Source organism: Lynx canadensis, chromosome F2 (assembly GCF_007474595.2).
Source record: "Lynx canadensis isolate LIC74 chromosome F2, mLynCan4.pri.v2, whole genome shotgun sequence".
Taxonomy (NCBI): domain Eukaryota; kingdom Metazoa; phylum Chordata; class Mammalia; order Carnivora; family Felidae; genus Lynx; species Lynx canadensis.
The window spans coordinates 66,751,680-66,763,961 of record NC_044320.2 but is presented as its reverse complement, the minus strand read 5'-3'; the positions used below and the strand labels follow the sequence as shown (position 1 = coordinate 66,763,961).

The window sequence follows — 12,282 nt, the reverse complement described above, 5'->3', positions numbered from 1 at the left end:
GTCACGCAGATTGGGTCTGCTCTGGATACAGAGATGGAGTACAGAGAAATAATCTAAGGTGAGAAATAAAAATGAATGTCCCTTCAGAACTTTGAATTTTCTGTAGATAAAAAAGGAAGTAAACAGAGAAGCCATGTTAGTTTATGTCCCTATCACCTACCCTGAAATATAACCATATCTTTCATTAAGTGGGCAAACAAATGCCATCTAGTTTTCTATGTATCTGTCATTTGATGAGATTATGTGTTAATAGAATTGTTTTAAAATTTTCTTAGGAGATAACTCATCCCAAATTCTGTATCTGATTGGCTGACTCTTAGCTTCTAAGATGTCACTGTCCAGTTTTCAAGTCTTTGTGCTGACTTCATGGCACCTTCAGCAGAGAGGTCTCAACCTATGGAGTTTGTGGACAATGTAGATTCATCAAAAAGGAATCCTGGTTTTGCACCTGCTTTCAAAATGGATTGAGATTATCTATAGAAACAAAACCTCAGAGGGGAAACTCTGAATTACAGAATTATATTCTATGCCCTGTCTCCATAGGAAACCAGGCTGAAATACTGTTAATGGTTCCTAGAATCTTGAAATCAAATTGCACTGAATTTGAAAGAGGTGTGGTAACTTAACAAGACTTGGATTTGATCAATAAGACCAATCTGGGATTTTAGGAAAGAGGTTTGGGGAGCCCACCAAGAATGTCAAAAAATTAATCGTGGCCAATAATTTGACCTTTCTCCTATATCTGATATTTTATAAGCAACCTTCATTTTAGTCATCCACTGTCTTTCTGCCCAGGCTGCCATCTAGGGAAGGACAAGCCCAGAAAAGAGAAGGCACATGCAGGTGCCCAGAGAGAGGAGTGCTATCATCTTTCCTTCCCTTAGCACTTGCAGAGGGTGGGATGAACTAAAACATGCGTTAAATCAGACACTGCACAGAGAGCTCACAGTTTTCAAACCCAAAGGGAACTAAAATCAACTGCATTTTCTTCTTCTTCTTCTTTTTTTTTTTTTACTTTTGAATTTATCTGTCCTGATTAAGGGGGAGGTTGTGCCCACTGGCTCTCAGCAGACCACAGAGTCTGAAACTCCAGTCCCTGCAGCAACGGACACTGCGGATCCCTTGTTTTACCCTAGTTGGTATAAAGGCCAAACCCGGAAAGCCACCACCAACCCACCTTCCACCCCAGGGAGCGAAAGTCTGGGACACATAGGGCCTCCTGGTTCTGAGGATTCGAATGTGCAGAAGGCAGAAGTGGCAGAAGCTGCAGCCAGTGAGAGGGCAGCAGTGAGTGGTAAGGAAACTAGTTCACCAGCAGCTACTTCTCAGGTTAGTGTTGATGCTCTTGTGTCTGAATGCTTCCCCCTGCCATCTAGCGTCCTGCTGGAATCACAGCAAGAAAGAAGGGCTTCCAAAGGGGCAGAAAGAAACCATGGCCTTGGGAAAAACACAGAAACAACTCATTCCCCAATTCTGGCTTGTTTTTTAAGCCTTATAAAACAAAACAGAAAAAAAAATTGACTTCACTCTACCCATATGTGGTGACCTCACACCTGGTTCCCCAGGGAGGTGGTCCACGCAAGCCTGGCCCTTAAGCATGCAGTTTAAAGCTGCTTTGTCTGCAGTGACTGGTTTCCCTTCGCAAAGGCCACTTGCCCTTGCTCAGCCTTTTGTGTCCTCCTTGGGCTTCTAAACACTAATCACCTGCTTTTGTGTCATTCCCAGCAACCCTGAAGGAGCACGTTTGAACGGAGTTCTAAGTCTGCTCTGGAAAATAACCTCTGGTTAATTCATGGATTCTGGGAGTGTGTTGGCTATGGCTAGACAAAGATAGTCTTGCTTGATTAAACCAGTGCTTCCTAAACATGTGCTGCTGGGAGCAGAAAAGCACAGGTTTTCCTACTTTTGGGGTTTTAAGGGTCACTTAATACTTTTTTTTTTAATATAATATACTTTGAAGGCCATGTCTTTTTCTTATAAGGAGTTAAGAAACTCCTAATGTTTGCATGGCTCAAAGATTCCACAGAAGAAATATTCTACAATTTCTTTACAAGGAAGGATGCTCATGGTTGCTCCATACCCATGAACATTCTTAAATGATGTGTGGATGTGAGTGTTGCTCAGACAAGGGATGTGAAAGAAATACTCTGTTTCCATGCTCCTGGGTCATCAGGTGATTATGAACAACAAACAGCAATTTTCAAAAATCAGAAAAGTACTCATTGTCTTGACTATCTGCTCAAGTAAACCTTAATTTCATGAGATAATAAAAGGAAATTATGTTTGGAAAACTAAAAGTAACATGCTTTTGTGTCATATATTTATTTTCACAAATGAAAAATGACAAAAAATAATTGGTATGAGGAAACATCTTGAGGTAGTTTTTAGGTTAAAAAACGGAGTATAATGTTTTCTAGAAAATTTATGGGAATTTTATTTCTAGAAAGTTAATTAACTTTCTTATCTATTTAGTGGAAGTTGAGTCAGGAAGAGCTGTTTTCTGAAAACCGTGTGAAATACCCCATAATAGGAGCATATAATAGGGCTCCAAACCAATATGCAAAATCCATCTAAATGATGTTGAAAAATATTATTTGTGATAATATCAGTGAAGCTTTCTTCTTGTTTTCTCACAGGAGTTAGCAATCTGCCTAGCACTTTTGGCTTTTCTTATACTTCACTACATCTGGCGTCAGATTCAGTGCTTGATTTTTACTTTAATGGGTAGGAAATATTTTCTTTTCCCTTAACTAACATCTCATATAGTTTCTTCCATAATGTCCCTACTCTATAGGCTCAGAGATAAATTTCTCCCCAACTTTGAGGTTCAGCCATCTAAAAATTTGAACCAAGTTCTAGATAATAGTAATGGCTTCAAACTCTCTACAATGTAATCATCTCAAGGTGACTTCCGGAGGGGTAATTGCTCCATTATCTAAACCTGCATGGAGGGGCAAATCCTGACTCAGAATAGAGACTCAGTGGGCAATTATTCAGTAATCCAGTATAAGTGGACCCTCCAAAATGGCCATTAGGACAGGCCAGTTTCAAAAGTTGTCAATAATGCCATGAGGATCCACGGCTTTTAAAGTAGAGGGAGGACCAGCAAAGGACTTGTTCAGGAATATTCAGGGTTTCCACAGATTAAGAAACCGCATTTCATTTGCTTACATCAGAGGCACCCAGGAGGCAGCCGGATGACTCCTGTCAAAGATACATAGGAAATTCTTGGCACTGGTGGGAATGTGGGCCAGGTAACTTCTCAGTCTCTTTGAAACCTCTACAGTCTTTCCTGAGAGAGATCTCTGAAAGATATCCTGGGTGCAGCAACATCAAGGGGATTTCAGCCAGGTCAGTTCTGAATGAATAAAAAGCAGAAGGAGCAATGTTCATCTACCAGACACAAGGAATGAGAATCAAAGAAGAGTCATAAAGCCAACACCCTTTATTTTTGAGACACCTTTCTCAAAGTCAAGCATTTTCTTAATTACTGTTATAAGATTTGCTTAGGGATGAACATCTTACTCTTTTAATAGCCTTTTGAATATTATCAGCTTAACAATATTTAAAGATTCAAACCTCACATGCTTTTGAGTAAATGACCCTGCTGGACCTGATGCCCAGCTCCCTGTGCCTGTAGCTCAAAAGCAATTCAGGGTGACTGGTACTGAAAGCCCTCAGCTATTTCTGGCTCATTGACTTTTTCCTGCGTTGACATTGACTCTTCTGGAAGCTCCCATCATAGCTCCTTTCTGCCTCATTAGCTGTCTGTTCAGCAATGACAGTAGGATCTCCATGGGTCCCTGTCATGTCTGCAACTATGTGTGAGTAGGATCTGCCCCCAATGTCTAATAGCCAGACACTTTGTACCCTAGAATGTTCCTAGTGTCTTTATAGTCTGCTCATTATTTGCAGTGAAGATCAGTGGGTAGAAGTATTGGCCATGGACTCAGTGGGGCAAATGGAGAGAAAGAAAACTCCATATTTTATTGGAATATCCTGAATAATTGTGGATCTGAATAATTGTCTGAAGAGTTCAGTTTACATTCTGAGAATTCAGGTTTGGGGCTTTGTTGCCATACATTTTGTAATGCGTCTCAGAGGCTGCAGGGGGAGAGTCATGCTTCTCGTCTGCCATCCACTGAGCCCATGTTGTGCACCTTCACATTCACATGCCTGCAAGATAAGGGTGAGGCAGATGGGAGAGCAGTGGAGTAGGGTGATTGACATTCAGTACTGCAAAGAATATGGACAGGTTGATAGAGATCTCACCATAGTATCAGATATTGCTGGCCTCTGTGAATTTTTTGCCGGCCTGATTTACTTTCAACACCTCAGAATCCAACCCACTAGACTAGTATTTGTTCAATGCAAAGTTAGCTTATTGGAATTTCACACTTTATCATTAGTCGTTCCCTGGACACTTAGGATGCGATACAAAAGTTCTTGATTTCACTGATGGTCTCAACTTTCTTTATTATGTCAGGGAATAATGTTGCCTTAGAATCTCAGAAGCATCTCAGGCCCACTTGCTGATTTGTAAACTCACTTCAGTCACCTTCAAACTTTTAAGAAGGCAAATGTTCTGTTCCCACATGCTTTCTTCATAGCCATCCACATAGTGAAACCTGCACTTGCTTTTGCTGCCTGTGATTTCTGATACCATATAATCTCTACTTTATCCTGTTTATTTTAATGTTTATTTATTTTTGAGAGACAGAGAGACAGAGCATTAGAGGGGAAGGGGCAAAGAGAGAGGGAGACACAGAACCTGAAGCAGGCTCTGAGCTCTGAGCTGTCAGCACAGAGCCCGATGCAGGGCGCAAACCCACGAACCGCGAGATCATGACCTGAGCTGAAGTCGGATGCTCAACTCACCGAACCACCCAGGCACCCACTACTTTAACCTGTTTACCTTCTCTCTTCACCTAATCATATAGGCAGATTATGTGTTAGAAACTGGTCATGGCAAAAACTAGACATCAGCAGTCTCCACCAGTGGCGAACTGGGATTTTGCTTTTTGTTGGATCAGAGGAGCACTGTTGTCTTCCCTGCCTTCATTCTTGAAAAAAAAATTTTTTTTTTTCTCAACAAGGTTTGGGTTCAGCCTTGTGGAAAAACTGAATCTCACAGAAGAGAGATTCTTCTGCAGGATGCACTTTGAGCCCTGTTAACATCAGATTTCTCCCAGGAACCCCTGTGAAAGAGGTCACAGGTCACATTGTGCAAAGCCCCTGTGCATGAACTACAAAATTGCCCTCTAAGTCTCCACCTTTCTAGGCTGTATGCTCCCTCAATGCAAAAAGAGTTTGGGGGAAATAACATTTGATCTACTTCATGTGTTAATTTTTAAATTTATTTTGCAAAAGTGACATCCCACCCTAGTCAATCTTAGACAGCAGGGCAATAATAAGGTGAGAAGAAAGCAGGTCAGCTGTCCTTGGAAAGCAGTCTCTGTGAGCCTCATCTCCCAGGCATGCCTTGTTGTGGCCATTTCTGGGTCCAACCTGCTTCCCTCCATTGCCCTTCCTCTTCCTACACAACTTTCATGCAAATTACACCCGGGTGTTAACACAGGGACCACTCCCATCATCGATACCCGAGGACAATCAAGTATTTTATCGGGAATACATGTGGCAGTGTGATTTTTCTAGAAGTGGGAGCAGCAACAGTGAAAGATACCCCCTGTTCCCCTTCCTCCCTTCCTAATGAGGGTTAGCAGCCTTGTGTGGAAGAATTTGTCCAAGCTGTTTAATGGGAGCTATTCAGGGCACAAGACTTTCCAGAGAAATGTCTTCCTATTTGGTGGATTAACCTGGCAGCTGCCTCAATCAAGGTCACAGGACCTCCCATTCCCCCCCCCACCACATCCCAGTGAGAGTCACTTGCTTTGGAGATAGGGACTTTCACATTAAAATCTCTATGATTTCTGTCTCTATAGAGAACCACAATTCATATATTTCACCAGACTCTGAAGTTACAATTATAAGAGAACCTAAAAGTTTTACTATATTATAACTATTTGTTTTTTTAAGAATAGAATATCTACTTTTCACATTCCGTTTCTCAAGCCTGAAAACAGACAAACAAGTTGGGTAGAAATTCTGCTAAGTCTCGGGCACTGGAAAGATCAATGAAGTTAAAGTTAGTAAAAAGGACTTAGGTTCCCATCCTGCCGCTTCTCTGCACTGACTCTGGGCATTTACTTTTATTTACTTTCATCTTCCCACTGAGAAAAGGAAGCAACTACTCAATGAAAAGATTCATCTATTTACACATTAGAGAGTGAGAAATTTAGTACTGAGAACTTTATAAATTGTTTCAGGATGTTTTCATTGGGAGGGTTATGGAGTCAGGCCTGACACAAACCATGCTGAGTGACAATAATAACAAGTTCTCAGTGAAATAGCCCAGTGCATTTCTCAAAATATGTCTTGCCTTGAAGCTCTTATATAAATGTCCATTTCCCAAACTGTTTTCTAAATCTCTTCCTAGGCACCCCTTTGGCTGAGTGTTTCCACAGCTGCACTTATCCCCTTCGATGCTGTAAACTCCATAAAATCTATGATGGTTCAACTCTGAAGTCCATCTAAAGGCACTTACAGCCCTCACTGCCCAGTATAGCAAATTATTAGGATATACAGGAAGTAACAGAACAATACATGTATGAAGAGATGGAAGATATGTGGTTTAAAAATTTACTGATTTTAAGTGTTACACAGTACAATCGCTTTTGACAAATATGTAGCCTTAGATAGCCACTACCACATTAAGACGTAGAATATTTCCATCTCTCCCCAAAGTGCCCTCATATGCCTTTGCAGTTAATCCCCTCCCTGCATCCCAGTTGGTACTGTGTCAATCTTTTACTTGGTAGCCATTCTAATGGATATATATGGTACATAGTTTTAATTTGCCATTTTCCCAATGACTAATGATGCTTAGCATCTTTTCATGTGCTTCTAAGTCAGTTTAATATTTTCTTTGATGAAGTATTTGCCCACTTTCTTTGGGTTGCTTATCTTATTAGAGAGTTGTAGAAGTTCTTTATGTTATTTTGCATAAAACTCCCTTATCAGACATGTTTTGCAAATATTTTCTCCCAGTCTATGGCTTGCCTTTTCATGTTCTTAAGTGTATTTTGAAGAACAAGCATTTTTAGTTTTGATAAAATTCAATTTTTCATTTTCCCCTTTATGCTTTGTGTTTTAAGAAATGTTTGTTTAACTCAAAAACCACAAGGATTTTCTCTCACATTTTCTTCTAGAATTTTTATAGTTTCAGCTCTTAGGTCTAAGATCATTTTAAGTTAATTTTTGTATTGTGAGATAAGGATCAAGGTTTTGGATCTTGTTTGCTTATTTTCTATATAGATATTTGTTTATTCCAGCACTATTTATTAAAAAGGCTATCTTTTCTCCCCAGTGAACTACCTTGATGATTCATAGAAATTCAAATGACCATATATGCTCAGGTCTACTTGTAGACCATCTGTTTTGAACCATTAATCTGTATCTTTGTCTCTCTACCAATACCACACTGTCTTGATTATTATAGCTTTATAGAAGTCTCTAAATCGGGTAATGTAAGGGGTGCCTGGGTGGCTCAGTCTGTTAAGTGTCCAACTTCAGCTCAGGTCATGATCTCGCAGTTTGTGAGTTTGAGCTCTATGCTGACAGCTCAGAGCCTGGAGACTGCTTCAATTCTGTGTCTCCCTCTCTCTGCTCCTCCCCTCCTTGCATACTCTCTCTCAAAAATAAATAAACAAACAAAATTAAATCAGGTAATTTAAGTTCCCTGCTTTATTGGTTTTATTTGGCTTTATTGGTTTTCCCTACTTTTTTTAAAATCTATTTTCTATTTCATTCATTTCTGCTCTTTATTATTTTCATCTTTATACTTACTTTCGATTTGATTTTCTCTTCCTAGTTTCTTAGGGTGAAAAGTTATTGATTTGAAATCTTTCTTATTTTCTAATACAAGCATTTAATGCTATAAATTTTCTTCTAATCACTGTTTTAGCTGCATCTCACAAGATTGATATGTTGTATTTTCATTTAATTCAAAATGTTTTCTAATTTACCTTGGGATTTGTTCTTTGACCCATGAGTTATTTAGATGAGTAGTGTTTATTTTCTAGATATTTGGAGATTTTTCCAGACATCCTTCTGTTTGATTTCTGGATTGATACTGTTGTGTAGAGGCAATACTCTTTATATGATCTCAGTCCTTTTAAATTTAAGATTTAAATTTAAGAAGCTTAAGGTTTTATGGCCCAGAATATGATCTATCTTGGTGAATGTTCCAAGTGCACTTTTGAAAACATAGTATTTGTTTAGATAAATGTTCTGTAAAGGTCAATTAGGTCAGTTGATCAAGTCTCTGATATCCTTATTGATTTTCTGTTGACTTGTTTCATCAATTACTGAGAGAGGAAGTTTGAGGTCTCTGATTATAACTGTGGGTTTGTCTATTTACCTTTGCAATTCTATCACTTTTGCCTCATGCATTTTGAAGTTTTGTTTAGGTGCATTCACATTTAGCATTGTTACATTTTCTTAAAGAATATATCCCAAGATAAGTGTTAAACAAAATCTTTTTCTATCTCGTGTGTGTGTGTGTGTGTGTGTGTGTGTACCTGCTTTAATGGGTATAAAGAAGGTCCTTATACACATGTACTATCATTTAAAGTAGCTTAGCAAAGTTAGAAGGCAAGTGGGGAGAGCCTGGAGGAGAAAGGTGCTGATAATCTTTAAGATGTTCCAAGTGTCTGGCAATGGGGAAGGCCTCATAGCCCAAAACCAACAATCCTGTCTCCCCTTCCTCACCTAGCCATGCCCGGGGCCAAGCATAGCAAGAGCTGAGATAGCTGAGGTACCTAATTATTTTAAGTGACTAAGCTGAGCTTAATGATTCAATGACTAGTCGTCACTGGTCTGTGGTTCCCTATTTTTAGTTCTGATATAAATTGCTCTATAAGCTAATGTCTCTGTATATTTTCATGACACACTTATGCCCTAAGTCACTCCTTATCTTACCTAAACCAGATTTTATAGAACTGCAGAGGCCACCCTGTCATGGGCCAAGGACTTCCAGCACCAAGCTGTCTTCTTGCTAAGAAGTCCAAGATTCCCAAGCCAAGTGTTAACAAGCAGGTGTACATGGTACAAGTGTTTCCAGATTCTTCATATGTAGAGTATCATGAGCTCACAGAACATCAGAACCACATTGGCCCCCTACACATTTGAGCTCTTTACTCTAAAATAGCAAAAGGGATGTGTGGAAGTCAAGGCCAGTGGGAAAGTGTCACCAAGGAACACCAGCCCATACTATCTTAGTTCCCAACCCAGGCACTATAAATGTTGTCCTATGAGGTTACAAAGGTGCTCCCAGAGGAAAATAAAAAAAAAAAACATTTCATGAGAGAGAGAGAGAATGGGGGAGGGGAAAGGAAGGAAGAAAGGAAAGAGAAGAGGAGAGGAAAGGAGAGGAGAGAAAAAAAGGAAAGGAAAGGAAAGGAAAGGAAAAGAAAAGAAATGGAGAGAAAGGAGAAAAATAGGAAAGGAGAGAAGGAAGGAAGAAAGAGAGAGAGAAGAGTGAAGAAAAAAAATCTATGGTTTAAATGGTTAAAAAGACAGGCAGCGGCTAGCAAAGAGTCTTTTCCCTTCTTGAAGGGTTTATTTCCTAGGTTCTCAGAAACCAATACATGTGTCCCCCGATTTGAGACCTTATCAAATTTCTCATCATCCCAAAATTCACTCTCCTTGAAAATATTCATATTTTCCTAAACCAGGATGAACACTAGGCTAGAGTTCCAAAGAAAAGCAGCCAGGTGGAGCCCTGGGTCTCCATAGGTATCACAGGCCAAAAGATAAAATCATTTTCACACAAATGACCTCTGAGATCAAACCATTCATCCTGATTTCAGGGGCAAGCTCTACTTGCCACTTGAGACTGAGAGGTGAGAGATGTTGGAGGCTAGAGGGCTGAAAAGCTGCTTTTCTGAGTGAGATTAATCTCACAAAGTATTATAGAACATTTTTAAAAATAAAGCAGGAGACTAAGAACATGATTTCCCATGAGTGTGACTATAGGTCCTGTATTCTTTGAAATGATCTATTTAATTTTCCAAAACAAACTGAAATGAATGAAAATTTAACTATGTTCTCTCAATTTAATTGAGGGATTCAAGGTGTCAAATTATTTTCAAACAGAAATCCCTGCTGAGAGTGACTGCTTGTGTTTTACAAATTAGGAGATTCGAGTTTACAAATCGCTGATATACTAGCGCCCTGACTGTGCTGGAATTTAAGCTTGGTAAAAATAGAAAATTAATCAGTGCTCAGGACTGGCCTAAATTTACTGCATAACACTATCCAGGACTTAATAAACCTAGCAATTATAAGAAGTTATGATAATAAAATGCAGTCATTTTACATAAAAAACTATAGGAGAGAGCAAGCTATAGGAGAGACCATTACATAAACATTATTAATGCTTTTTCATTTGTATCCTACAACCGCAATTCTTTCTCTGGCTTTTTTTTTCCTGTTGGGAAAGTGACATTCTAATCACTGTCAATTTGGGGGCTTTTCTAGAAGGGCAAAAAAACCCCAAACAAACCCTACACTAAAACTGTAGGCTGTATTTCTCAGGATCAAATAGCATCCTTAGTAAAGGTTACTTTAATAGGAAGCTAAAATGGATGTATCCATTTTAAAGAGGAAAATGTAATATAAATTGTTTGTGAGGAGTGTAATGAATTCATCCCCCCTGGCAACCTGTACCTGCAGCTCCACAATTCCATGAAAACAGTAACGCAGGCACCAGGGAGAGCTCTCTGGGGGAGTTGTTATGACACAGCTAGTTGAGTTTTGCTTCCTGTGTTTGAAAACTGTTTATTATTCGGATTTAACCTTAAGACCCTTGTTAGTGTTGTACATCCTGTGGATTTTTTCTGTCTTTATTTACATATCTCAGTGGATTCCATGAAAAATGCCTTTTGCCCCAGTGCAACCCACAAAGCAGGGAATCCATCCACCATCGTTAATGCATCTGAAAAACCAATGCCGCGTGGCAAGACTGTAACCAATGTGTGTACATGACTCTATCATTTAGTCTTTCACAGAGGTTCTCAGTAATAACTCAGGACAGTCTTGTAAAGTAGGAATTGTTAAACTTGCACATTTTACAGTGGAGGACCACAGAGGAGGAGTGACTTGCTCAAGGTCACAGAGCAGCTGGAGCTTAGGGCCCAGTGATCCGCTGCCCTCCGCCATGGCACAGAGTGCGCATGTGCAGTATACTGTTCGCCAAGCCCGCATCTAGGAAACGTGAGTGAATCCCCACTTTCCCCGGGGTGATTGATGACTGAGGCAAAAATAGTGCGACGAAGGGCTCCCCTGCTTTGACTGACCACTCTTGGCGCATCGGCACAGCCTCACGGGGCGGAGAGAGGACGTGTCTAGGCCTCCACTGCTTGCAGGACTGTGGCTGACCCTTGCAGTGACAGCACTCCAGTCCCTTAGTTGCACCCGTGCTACTGCTGGCTCTCAGTCTGACTTCCAAGGGTGGAGCTGGCCCCTCCCTTGAGTCTCACATGCTCAACAGCTCTAGCTTTGTTCTTTGGATTTGTAGTCATTTATATTAATAACCCTCAGCTCTCTCGTTAGAGTTACTTTGAGCAAGTTCCTCAACCTTCCTGAGCCTGAGATTTGTCATCCATAAATTGGGCATAATAATACTATCAACCTCCCATTGCTTTTGAAGACAGCCTGTTTGGCCTATTTATCTAACACAAGGCAGGAATTAATGATCTAACCAGCAGCTCTCTGTAATTCAGTTCTGTCAGAAAGAGTGAGAACATACACTCTATATTGAACACATAATCGGCAGGTCCATATCTGAGAAGAATGCTGGCTTTAAGTTTGTGCCAGGCTGTGATACCAATGTTTTAGCTTCTTCCTGCTCCCCACCCCATCCATTGACCTCATCAATGCCTAAACCATGTTTCAAAACACACCAAACAGTATACACCATGAATCTGACTCTGGGTTATGAAAAAGCGAGTGAGGTTAATTTCTTCTTGTTTCATAGGCCTGAGGAAATTACTCTGGTTTCTGGTCTTACCTCAGCAAAAAGGAAGCAGTTAGTGACAATGAAGCCCCCAAATCAATTCCCTCCCCTCATTTCTTTACTTAGTGTATACAGTGGCAGACTCCCAACAGCAACAAAAAAAACGCTTTTCAGTGGGTGTTTTCTTTCTAACCTCTTTTCTTCTT

General features: G+C 40.1%; 1 protein-coding gene across 4 annotated transcripts in view; it reads left to right on the top strand.

Moving 5' to 3' along the window:
- TRIM55 (tripartite motif containing 55) overlaps positions 1–12,282 on the top strand; it is a 43,224-nt gene that overhangs the window by 24,019 nt on the left and 6,923 nt on the right. The window contains exons 9-10 of one of the 4 annotated variants that reach the window (XM_030304178.1): positions 1,042–1,329; positions 2,637–2,724. The exons of 1 other annotated variant lie outside the window; for it this stretch is intronic. In XM_030304178.1, the coding sequence (XP_030160038.1) occupies positions 1,042–1,329; positions 2,637–2,724 (376 nt within the window). 2 more of the 4 variants (XM_030304177.1, XM_030304176.2) reach the window with 2 other exon arrangements.